The following is a 12841-nucleotide window of genomic DNA, read 5'->3' as shown; positions in this document are numbered from 1 at the left end:
TGGAGAGGTTTGACCTCATGCAGGATCTTTGTTCTTTTATATTCCCTCATGATACCAAGAATAAGTCACAAGGCAGGATGTTGGGTTATTGAGCAGTGCCTTAACAGGAATTATATAAGCATATGGAGCAGAGGTCCATCAGTGGCTATTAGCCACACGGTATAGATAGGGACTCTGGAGCAAGTGATGCTCTGTCTTCTTGGTACTTGGGGGGGGGGTCAACAGTGGGAGGGCTTCTAATGTCCTGGCCCCACTGATGGACCTCCTGATGGCACCTGGTATTTTTGGTCACTGTGTGACAAAGTGTTGGACTGGATGGGCCTTTGGCCTGATCCAACATTGGCGTCTCTTATGTTCTTATGTTCTTAACATCCATCTCTTATAGGAAGCCATGGGAGATGGCATTTTACCGACACCCCGGGGCAGTTTAGACAGGACTTTATTTATTTAGAAACAAAAAATAATGCTGCCTCTCCCCTGACTTAAACAGCTGACAAAAAAAGCAATGAAAACGAAACCTGAGAGGATACTAATTAAAATCCAGCATTAAAAACCCATCCCAGCATAAAAACTAAGATAATAAAAAGAGACAACTGACAGCTTAGAATAACTCCACACTAAAATAGTGTTAGAAGAACGACCCCTAAATTCAAAGCGTGGGTGGACAGAAACATTTCAGCCTGGCGCCTAAAAGAAAGCAATGTAGGGCAGTCCATAACTAAGGTGCTACCACTGAAAAAGCCCTGTCTCTGATTGCCACTTGCCTCACCTCTGAAGGCAGGGGCACAGGAGCACGGCTCATGAGACAGATCTTGGCTGGTGGGCGGGACAAAATGGGAGGAGAATACGATTCTATACAGATCACTGTAGATGGAAGTTTTATTATTCGGTCACCTGTTTGGGGATCACAGGAGCATTGCTGTATGTGAGAGCGGGTGTATCTTCAACCTGTAGGTGGCTTTTTGTTGTTATAGATCTGTGAAGCAATTACTAGCATTTCTATTACACCAACAACAAAGAGCCCTCCATACAATTTTTCACATTTTTCAATACATTTTGTTGTTCAGTCGCACAGTTGAGTCCAACTCTTCATGTCCCCATGGACCATATCATGCCAGGTCCTCCTGTCTTCCATCATCCTCTGGAGTTTGCTCAGTTTCAGGTTCGTTGCATCTATCACACTGTCTAGCCATCTCATCCTTTGCTGTCCCCTTCTTCTTTGACCTTCAATCTTTCCCAGCATCAGGGTCTTCTCCAGTGAGTGCTCCCTTCTCATTTGGTGGCCAAAGCATTTGAGCTTCAGTTTCATTATCTCGACTTCCAGGGAACAGTCAGGGTTGATTTATTTTAGGATTGACTGATTTGATCTCCTTGCAGTCCAGTGGACTCTCAGGAGTCTTTTCCAGCACCATAATTTCAATAAATAGCACAATTCAATACCGAGCCTGGCATTTTTAAAAAAAGGACTATGCAAGCACAGCCAAGACTGTTGTCCGGCAGGGGAATTCTACACCTAGCTAGTGCCCAGTTACTCAGTTCCTTCTCCAGTTAGGGAGATTTTTGCATAGAACCCTAATTTGGAGTATGCTTGGTGCCAACTGGGGCTCTTCCTCGTTCTTGTTTTTGTCATTTGTGTGTCCATATTGCTTTGGGTTGTTTTTTCCCCTGCACATGTTTTGCTCCCTCTGGTGGTTGTTTCCATCCCTCTGGCACAGAAATAGCCAGAGATACAGCAATGTAATATCAAAACAGCCACTAGAGGGAGCAAAACATGTGCAGAAAACAAAAAAAAAACCCAAGGCAATATGGACACACAAGCAACAAAAACAAGAATGCGGAAGAGCCCTAGATGAGGCTGTTCAAGCTTAAAGCATGCCATACCTATTATATGCTTTTTGTCTGAAAACCTGCTAAGATTTGTAAATAGAATGTTTATTCATGAATCTCCCTGTGCTTTACAAAAGTAGATAGTGGGGATTGCTTTTTTCACTCCCTCCATGTTGTGTTTTTGTCTGCAGATTTCTTGTGGAAGTGAAGGACAGCAGTGAGCCTGAAGTAGCCTGTTGCATTACAGCCCCACGTGCCATTCTAGAAAACCTAGTAATCAGGGCTGTCAATGATTTAAGTTCCCTGGTGGTAGATGATGCCGAAGAACTGGTCAGCAACGTCATCAGCACCGAGTTCCTGCAGAATGGGCCAACCATTCTGCCTCCAGTTACCATGGTCATCCCGTTTAACTCACGTTACCGAGGAATGTACAAAGACATTATGGTGAAGGTGACTGACATGAACTTTCAGTCGAGTTATTTAACTCCAGTTTCTTTGGAAGGGCACCAAGGAAACCACAAGGTTGGTCGACTGTCACCGTCTACAACAAAAGTTTTAGGGACAATGTTAAGTTTGAGAGCTTTACATGAACATGCAGGAGGCTTTAGATGGACTTATTTAAAAATCAGCACATTGAATTTGGTGAAAATCAGAATCATTGCATCCCCTGAACGCAGGGCTATTTTTGGGCAGGAACGCACAGGAACGGAGTTCCGGCTGGCTCCCAAATTGGCCACGCCCAGCAGGAACTCATTAGCATAATGGGCCACACCCAACAGCAGAAACTCATTAGGATTGGCTACATTAGGGGTGTGTGGCCTAACATGCAAAGGAGTTCCTGCTACAAAAAAAGGCCCTGGGTTTTGACAACAAACAAGGTAAACAGAATAACAAGCAAAAGGTGGGTGTGGCTGGATGACCACACTTGTGGTAACATGGGGGTGCATCCTAATGTGCTAATGAGCTGTGCTGTCAGGGGTGTGGCCCAATATGCTAATGAGTTTCTGCTGTTGGGTGTGGCCTATTATGCTAATGAGTTCCTGCTGGGCTTTTTCTACAAATAGAGCCCTGCCTGAACTACAGTAGGACAGTTGTACTGCACAGAGCTCTCAGCATGAAACAAGAAGTCCATGATACATTCATAATGTATATCTTCCTATATCTTCCTTTTATCACACGGTTCTTAAAATTCACTTGGAGAGTTTCCCTTTCAGTGCCAGATGCCATCCAAAAAAATTCAGCACTGGTACAGAAACTCTTCACGCAACCAAGAAAAACCATGAATCGTACTATGTTTTACAGCAGTGGTGTGGAAAGGTATAATAGAAATGCTACTTAAGTTGTTTCTATATGATTAATGTAATGAAGAAAGTGTCCACCAGTCTTTCATGCAATAATACATTATTTCCCAACCCACCTCCACCATTCCGCTAACTCAGGGTGCTCCAACCTTTTAAAGTCTGCAGGCTCGTTTGGAATTCCAACCCAATGTGGTGGTCCAGGCAACAAAATGGCTGCCACAAAATGGCTGCTGGAGGAGGTGGAGCCATCCACAAAGTGATCGTCACAGCTTAGCATCAGTAACGCAGTGTAGATCTTTGTGCTGTGGTGGCAGCTGCTGCCAAAGCAACATTTTAATCTGCACAGTCAATCTGATCTCCAACAGCCAATCAGAAGCCTTGCTGGGCAAAAGCCCTACCTGGCCACACCCATTGCCTTAAAACGCTTTGGTGGGTGCCAGAAAAGGTTTTGGCAGGTGTCACAGTGCTAATGGGGCGCCACGTTGACCCTCGCACCAACTCTTCCGGCAAGACATCCAGCAAGAGAATCCCAAACAGATACACAAAATGCATAGGTAATGTATTTATTTATTATTTATTTATTTAAGTATTTTTACCCCGCCCTCCCCGCAAGCGGGCTCAGGGCGGCTTACAAGGGGCATAGCCCGAACATAAAATCACATAAAAACCAATAAAATCCAACAACATTACAATCAACAATAAACAATAAAGTGCTTCTTTTTATCAGGCGGTCTTAGGTTGTTAAAAAATGATGGCATCATTGTCCAGAAATGGTCCGAGTCCGTCTGCTGTACTCATTGCAGCATTCTAGTAGCACTACGTTCGAGGACACTCCCAGCTTCGATGTTCTTACCACCGTTGATGGTAATGGTGGCAGCGGCAGCGGCGGCCCCTACGTATTGTACTGGAGCACTGTTATACCAACTTTCCTCCTTTTGCTTCATGCAGGGGTCATTTGCTGAGATCAAAACCAGCCAGCTCGGTACCTTTTCTGTGGTTTCGGGCTTAAAGCTGGAAACACTCACCATTCCCAGGGAAGGCCTGTCACGAAAACTAAGCATGGATCCCAGAATTTCATTTGACTTCCCTCTGTCAACTTTCGATTCTTGCGTCACAATGCATTTAAAGGTAATCTTGAAAGGTATTTGACATCGTCCTTGGGAATGAAAAAATATGGTTCACTGGAGGGGGGGGGGAGGTATGACTGTTGCATAGACATGCCGATTGGACTGACTACAGAAGCAAACACTTGTTCTAACAATTCACAGCATTCAGTAGAATACAGATTATTAGTCACTACTATGTCCAAATTATAAAGTGAGCATCCTTCCCAGTAACAGATTTTTAACCAGCATTAACCTTAGAAACTAACCTCCACTTATTACAGTGCTTCCATTCGGATGTCACAAATAATGAGTTAGTGGAAGACTTCTGGGGCGGCTATGGGTGAGGGGGAGGAGAAAGACTGTGAGGCACCTGCCTTCTGGACTGAAGAGTATACAGTCCCCCACTCTGGCCTTTCCTATAGAATATTTAGACCCCAACTCCCCACAGTCAAATAAAAAGGGAAACACAAGCTTTAAATTAAGGATTGGAGCTGCGGTGGCTCAAGTGGTTAAGACACTGAACTGCAGGCTGCAGGCTGTGGAAGGTCAGTAGTTCAGCAGTTCGAGACCCGAGTTGCCGCATGATGGAGTGAGCTCCCGTCTCTAGTTCCAGCTCCTGCCAACCTAGCAGTTCGAAAGCAAGAAATTGCAAGTAGATAAATAGGTACCATTTCGGTGGGAAGGTAACAGCGTTCCATGCGCCTTGGTGTTTAGTCATGCCGGCCACATGACCCCGGAAATGTCTTCGGACAGCGCTGGCTCTTCGGCTTTGAAAGGGAGATGAGCACCACAACCCTAGAGTCGGACTCAACTGGCTTTCGAGCAAGGGAACCTTTACCTTTACCACATAAGCTCTGTGCTCCCCAAAGGTATCTTAGACTCATAGAGTTGGAAAGGACCTCCAGGATCTTCTAGTCCAATCTTCTGAACAATGCAGGAAATTCACAAATACCTCCCCCCACACACACACACACCAGTTTCAAGCCAACTTTTGCGCTCTCTTCTTTCACCCTTAGCAGAGGCTCTTTAGGTCCTCTTCACTTTCTGCCATCAGAGTGGTATTGTCTGCATATCTGAGGTTGTTGATGTTTTCCCCGGGAGTCTTAATTCCGGCTTCTGATTCATCCAGGCCGGAATTTCGCATGAAGTACTCTGCATATAAATTAAATAAGCAGGGTGCCGGCCCCATCACTCCTTGGCAAACGGAAGTCATGGAAGCAGCGATAGACTCCACGTTCCTGGGATCCAAGATCACTGCAGACAGTGACTGCAGCCATGAAATTAAAAGACACCGGCTCCTTGGGAGGAAAGCAATGGCAAACCTAGACAGCATAATAAAAAGTAGAGCCATCACCCTGCCAACAAAAGTCCACATGGTCAAAGCAATCGTATTCCCAGTAGTACTCTATGGCTGTGAGAGTTGGACTATAAGGAAGGCCAAGCGCCGAAGAATAGATTCTTTTGAACTATGGTGCTGGAGAAGACTCTTGAGAGTCCCTTGGACTGCAAGAAGATCAAATCCGTCAATCCTAAAAGAAATCAACCCTGACTATTCCCTGGAAGGCCAGATACTGAAGCTGAAGCTCAAATCCTTTGGCCAAATGAGAAGGGAGCACTCCCTGGAGAAGACCCTGATGCTGGGAAAGATTGAAGGTCAAAGAAGACGGGGATGGCAAAGGATGAGATGGTTAAGACAGTGTTATCGAGGCAACGAACTTGAAATTAAGCAAACTACAGAGCACGACGGAAGACAGGAGGGCCTGGCGAGATCTTGTCCATGCGGTCGTGAAGAGTCAGACTCGACTGTGCGACTGAACAACAACAACACACCCCCAGTGACCCCTGCCTGGGGTCTATGCCCAGAAGAGGACAAAAAATTTAAAAAAACCTCCAGGATCCCTGGCCAAACTGGCCTGGAGAACAATTGGTTGCTGACCCCAAAGTGGCAATCAGCATTTCCCTGAGTGTGTAAGAAAGGGCCACAAGAACTAAGTACTGATGCCACCCTTCCTGCTCTCCCTTCTTGTGATCTGCCTAAGTTCACAGAATCAGCATTGCTGTCAAATGGCCATCTAGCCCCTGCTTGGAAACCTCCAAAGAAGGAGAGCCCACCACCTCCCGAAGAAGCCTGTCCCACTGAGGAACCGCTCTGTCAGGAAGTTCTCCCTGATGTTTAGCCGAAAATTCTTTTGATTTAATTTCAACCCATTGGTTCTAGTCTGACCTTCTGGGGCAACAGAAAACAACTCTGCACCATCCTCTAGATGACAGTTCTTCAGGCACTTGAAGATGGTTATCATATCACCTCTCAGTCGTCTCCAGGCTAAACATACCCAGCTCTTTCAACCTTTCCTTATAGGACTTGGTCTCCTATCTTATTTGCAGACGTGCTAACGGGATCTTAAAGGCTGCTAGAAGGAACTCTTTTATGAGCAAAAGCATTTCATTAAGCCTCTGCAGCAACCAGCTTTTAGCAGCTGGTGAAGAATTCTGGAAATCAAAATGAAGCTGTCATTCATTTCATCCCTGGGTGGCAGCAAAAGCTTAGGAAACTATCATTAAGGCTTTCTACACACTGCAGAATGTTGAAGAGTCATTTAAGACAAGCAACCTGGATGGCTATATGCTTCCTGGAAGAAAAATGGACTGACTAACCTCTTTAGAATACAGCAATTTTCTATACAATGCCTATCATTTCCACTTCCAAAAAGATTTACAGCATCCATTTAAAAAGCCCCAGCCACTAGAATAGCCATATAAAATAAAATAAAATGAATCAGCAGTATATACTCAGATTCCAGCAGCAGTTTTAAAAAGCATTGAAACTGATTATTGTTAAGATTTTGAATGAACCAGACTTGGCTTTGCACTGAAATGCTAACAATGTCATTACCAGGGAAGCAATCCTAGGTAGAGAGTTCCAAAGGAGGGCACTGCCACATAAATAGTCCTCACTCCAGTAAGCATCCACCTCACACCTGAAGTTGGACACACCTGGGCAGTGGATTTAGAGGATGGTCTAGGACAGGTTCCTCTGGGAGAAGGAAGTCCTTTAGATACCCTTTTCATAGACTTATGGAGGGCTTTTTTGGTAGAAAAAGCCCAGCAGGAACTCATTAGCATAATAGGCCACACCCAACAGCAGAAACTCATTAGCATATTAGGTCACACCCCTGACAGCACAGCTCATTGGCATATTAGGCCACACCCCCATGTTACCAGAAGTGTGCTCATCCAGCCACACCCACCTTTTGCTTCTTATTCTGTTTACCTTGTTTGTTGTCAAAACCCAGGGCCTTTTTTTTAGCAGGAACTCCTTTGCATGTTAGGCCACGCACCCCTAATGTAGCCAATCCTAATGAGTTTCTGATGTTGGGTGTGGCCTATTATGCTAATGAGTTCCTGCTGGGCATGGCCAACTTGGAAGCCAGCCGGAACTCCGTTCCTGTGCGTTCCTGCCCAAAAATAGCCCTGGACTTATGTAGGTCAAAGAGCAGGACAGAAATCCTGGAGCCAGTGAAGATGGTTCAACAGCTACCATATTCTGAATCAGTTGAAGTTTCAAATCACTGTGGCCAGATCATCTCTTCCCCAGCATACCAAATGAAGCTGATGTGTTATATAATGCCTGCCACTTGAACCTCCATTTTCAAAGCTGCTTTGAGAAGTATCAGTAAGCTGCGGACTTGATCTTTCCGGAGAAGTGAAGCCACCGGCCAGAACCAATTGAATAACACCATTATCTATTCAGCTCCTCAAAACAGTACCTCCATCTCATCTAGGTTGTAAAAGGTAAAGGTTAAGGTTTCCCTTGCTGAAAAGCCAGTCGAATCCGACTCTAGGGGGCAGTGCTCATCTCCGTTTTCAAGCTGAAGAGCCAGTGCTGTCCGAAGACGTTTCCATGGTCATGTGGCTGGCATGACTAAATGCTGAGGTGCACGAAACACTGTTACCTTCCCACTGAAGAGGTACCTATTTATCTTGCAATTTCTTGCTTTTGAACTGCTAAGTTGGCAGGAGCTAGGGCCAGAGACGGGAGCTCACTCCGTCACGTGGCACTCGGGTCTCGAACTGCTGAGCTACAGACCTTCCGATCTGCAGCTTCAGTGTCTTAACCTCTGAGCCACCGCAGACCCCATCTAGGCTAACCTTCGGTTTATTAGCCCTTCTTACTCTGGGCATCTGTTCAGGTCATCCACAGTTCTTCTGGAATAATATATAGAGGTGAGCGTCCTCCACATACAATCTCACCTCAGAATCTCCAGACAGCACTTCTAGTCGTTTCATGTAGACGTTTAATAGCATAGGGGACAAAATAGATTTCTGCAGAACCCCATAGTATAAATACCATAGCTCAGAGTCTTCTAGCATCATCCTCTAGAGTTGACGCAGTAGATAAGAAGAATAACCACTAGAGCACAATGCCTTCAGCCCCCGAGCCAGATACGTTTCCAAGGAGAGTGCCATGGTTGATTCTACTGAAGCCACTGACCTGCCCAGAAGAATACCAGCAGTATTATGATGTGCTTGTTATACTCTCTGCAAAAACAGGCTGTTTCAGTCCCAAAGCCAGGTCAGATTAAAATCAGTGAGACACAGGGAGGGGAAGACAAACCTGACCGAATACCTGGAATCAAGAACCAGAAGGGTAAGAAAGAAGCCTGATAAAGGGCCAATATTAAAAACCTAGTGTATAGCGGTGGTGCAGGCGGTAAAACGCCTGCTTTAACAACTCTTGAGCAGCCACTTTGGCTGTTCGAATCCCACCGCAGTCGGGGTGAGCTCTTGACCCTAGTCCTAGCTCCCACCCACCCAGTGGTTCGAAAGCTGAAGTAACTGACGGCGAGTAGATAAATGGGAACCTACCCTTAGAAGGGTAGGGGGCACCCTCCTCTACGGAGGTGCGTGGAAGGCAACGACGGCGGCGGCTGCAGCAGGACATCGGCTGCAGCAGCATACCAGAGGTAGCGGCATGGCGTCGAGGCGGCAGTGAGCAGTAGCAGCAGAGCCGGAAAGGAGTGATCCCTGGTGGCCAGCGGCAGAAACAGCAGGCGGCTGTCATCAGCAGAGGCACGGCGACGTCATCCAAAGGCACGGCGGAGCCTGAAGGACGCAGCCAGACCGGAGGAGGACGTCACCTGTGTATCAGACTGCCTGACTGCCTAAGCGCCAGGAAAAGAACAACTAGCTGCCGGGAATGGAGCCGAAAAAGAACAGCCGAAGAGACATCAGCCTCCACTTGGGTGCCGGTAGGCAGCCCCACCCATAGAATCAATGTGGCCTTAGTTAGGGTTCAATGTGACTAGCACCCCACATGTAAACCGCCCAGAGACCCCCATGGGGGTTAGGGCGGAATATCAAATCAAAGTAATAAATAAATATAAATAAATATACAAAACTACATGTATTTATTAGAAAGAAAGTTAAAAACATATAGGAGCCCAATGAAAGCCTCATTGCAAAGTAATTTGAGGTACAGCTAGACACTCTCCTCATTCCTCCAGGGTTGGGGACAAATGGTGGCCGTTGGGGAACAGCTGTCCCAAAGGCACCCGCTAGTTTGCGGTGTGTCCCAAGGGGCGGTGCTTTCCCCGATGCTACTCAACATCTATATGTGCCCCCTTACCCAGTTTGCCTGGAAGTATGGGCTAGGGTGTCACCAATATGCAGATGACACCCAGCTCTATCTGACTCTAGCCTGGAAGATCTGGACCTGGTGCTGAAAGCTGTGGCTGGTTGGCATAGACTGAGTTGGCTGAAATTGAATCTGACAAAGACAGAGGTTCTGTGCCTGAGTCAGAGCGATCTGAGGGTAGGCATCCCACTCCCGATGTTCGATGGGGCACCATTGGTCCCAGCACCAGAGGTTAGGAGTTTGGGAGTGCTCCTGGATGCCTCCTTAAGGATGGAAGCCCAGGTAGCAGCCATTGCGAAGTCAGCCTTTTTTCACCTCTGGCTGATTAGACAGTTGGTTCCCTTCCTCGAACGCAATGACCTGGCAACAGTGATCCATGCTATGGTCACCTTGAGATTGGATTACTGTAATGCTCTCTACATGGGGCTGCCCTTGTCCCAAATCCGGAAGCTGCAGCTGGTGCAGAATGCAGCGGCCAGGCCGTTGTTGGGCCTCCCTATGTGGGAGCACATCCAGCCTGCGCTAAAAGCACAGCACTGGCTGCCAATAGCATACCGAATTCAGTTCAAAGTGCTGGTTCTTACCTTTAAAGCCCTATATGGTCAGGAGTAACCGGGGGAGCAGGCCCGTAGCTCGCATGGGGCCCACAGGGCCCGGGGCCCCCACGGGTTTTGTGGGCCCCCTCCCCGATCCTCTGCTCCCCCTCCCCCCCACCCAAAGATGATGAGGGACACACCCTCCGGGCCCCCCACTTTCCCCAGGGCCCCCCCACTAGAAAGGTCCTAGCTACGGGCCTGCTACATACCTAAGGGACTGCCTTTCCCCGCATGTTCCCCAGAAAGCACTGTGATCAGGGTCCCAAAATCATTTTGCCCTTCTGGGCCCCAGAAAAGCTAGGCTGGCTGTAATGAGGGCCAGGGCCTTCTCAGTGGTGGCTCCAACAGAGCTCTTCCACCAGGCCAACTAGGGAGCCGCACCCAATAAAGTGAGGCCCTGGCCCCCATATTAATACCAGTATTAACATTATTATTATTAACAACCTGATACAACCCAGACTACAACTAACTGACTGCATGCCTGTGGATGCTGCTAATGCCCGCCATCATGTACGAATCGCACTAGCACGTTATATTACGTTATGTTTTATAATTATATTCTTGTGATTTTATTTAATTCTGTTTTAGCTGTTTTACACATCCTGGCAGGGAGTGCAGAATATAAATTAATCAAGTACGTACGTACATACATACATACATACATACATAAATGTTACATGTAACATTGTCATATGTGTCTATCTGTACCTCAAATTGTTTGACCTCTGAAGAAGGCCCCCAAGGGGCGTAAACACGTCAAGTCACTTGTTTTGGCCCTGCTGTTCAGGTCACTTGTACGTTGTAATGAGACTTTCATTTGGCCCTTATATGTTTTTAACTATCTTTCTAATAAATACATGTATTTTTGTATATAATAATTGCACACTAGGTTTTTAATACTGGCCATTTATCAAAATAAAATCAGCCAAGCAAATCTGAATATAGGCTCTAAATCCTTGGTTGAGCATCTTGCCCCTGCACAACAGATTCCCCACTAACTGGTGGTTGGAAAAGTTATTGCCTTTCAAGGAATGTCCCTTTAGGAGTGGTCTACTGCCACCTGTTTGGAGAGGACAAGGATTTCTGCCGTTTGTCATCCTCTGGACCCGCCTCTCGAGCACTGTTTGGATCCCTGAGCTGCAATGACTGAAATAATAATTATGCCCCACATTTCTCTGTGTTGGTCTCTCTGCCTGCTTTCTCCTTCTGAACCACTTTGCCAGCGTATGCCAGAGAGGTGCCACCAAAAACTAGAGTGAGAAAGGACATGCCTGGATAACCCACAACCTCTTCGGACAAAACAATGCTCCTTCTCTAGATGTCTCTTCTCTCGAGTAATGGAGAATTCCACATTTTCCCCCTCTTCAAAGAGTCATCAGTCGATTTTTGTGGGAAAAGAACCAATATTCCTCACATCAAGAAAAATGGGGAGAGACAGGTCGTGTTTATGTGGATTGGAAGTGAGGGTCAAGAATTTGAGGAATTTCACATTACCCTTTTTAACCCGTTTTGAAGCCGTTTTTGATCCGTCGTGGAGTAAACCAGTATAGGGCTGCCATTTCACACATGGCTTTCCCCTTCTGGTAAAGAGCTGGATCTGAAGCGGTTTGCCATTTCAGACTGCACCGCTTTTCTCCACTTTCCCCCCGCTGTTTTTCACCCACGTGGGCGATCTCTGGCTTTTTTTGGTGAACATTCGCTTTAGAGCGCTATAGCGCTATAACACAACACTCCAGGCATTCCAATGGGGTTGATATAATGATGTTGCGTTATACCGTTATAGTGCTATAGCACTATAAAGCGAACGTTAAAAAAAAAGCTGGAGATCACCTGCGTGGGCAAAAAACGGCGGGGAGAAGTGCATCGGAACTGGGAGAGGAAACTGAAGACTACTTGGAAATGGTTGACAGGTAAAACGCTTCAGCCCCGTTTCCTAAATGGGACAGAAGCATTTGTGTGTGAAATTACAAATATATTCCAGTAAGGAACTGGTTCTAACACGGTTCTGTCTGAAATGACAGACCAGAAACCATTTGGGAACCATTCCTCCTCCAGATTATATCGTCTGTCTGCTAAAATTATTTTTATACAAATTTCTCCCCAGATTTTGGAGTTCTGATTTACTGGGTCTTGTTTCCAAAGTGGAACCGAGACATTTGCAATTAGCTGTAGTTAAATTTATCTTTGCAAATTATGTACAGCAAGGTGTGCCTGCATATTTTGCCAAAATTTCCATTCCTTCATTTCATCTTATTTTCCCCGACCTCTAAATTACCATTCCCACTTTTAAACCATCAGTTTTCAATTCCTTCATTTCATCTGTATCTTTTCCCATCTCTGAATTACTGATGTGTCGATGTGGGCCACAAAACAGCA

General features: G+C 46.2%; 1 protein-coding gene across 1 annotated transcript in view; it reads left to right on the top strand.

Annotated features, from left to right (window-relative positions):
- The window catches only part of DTHD1 (death domain containing 1), a 41807-nt gene that overhangs the window by 1638 nt on the left and 27328 nt on the right, over positions 1-12841 (top strand). The window contains exons 2-3 of the mRNA XM_015418183.1: positions 2019-2349; positions 4077-4256. Coding sequence (XP_015273669.1) covers positions 2019-2349; positions 4077-4256 — 511 coding nt within the window. The remainder of the gene's footprint in view (positions 1-2018; positions 2350-4076; positions 4257-12841) is intronic.

This window comes from Gekko japonicus, unplaced genomic scaffold (assembly GCF_001447785.1).
Source record: "Gekko japonicus isolate JY-2015 unplaced genomic scaffold, Gekko_japonicus_V1.1 scaffold55, whole genome shotgun sequence".
Classification (NCBI taxonomy): domain Eukaryota; kingdom Metazoa; phylum Chordata; class Lepidosauria; order Squamata; family Gekkonidae; genus Gekko; species Gekko japonicus.
This window is presented reverse-complemented; position numbering and strand designations above follow the sequence as displayed.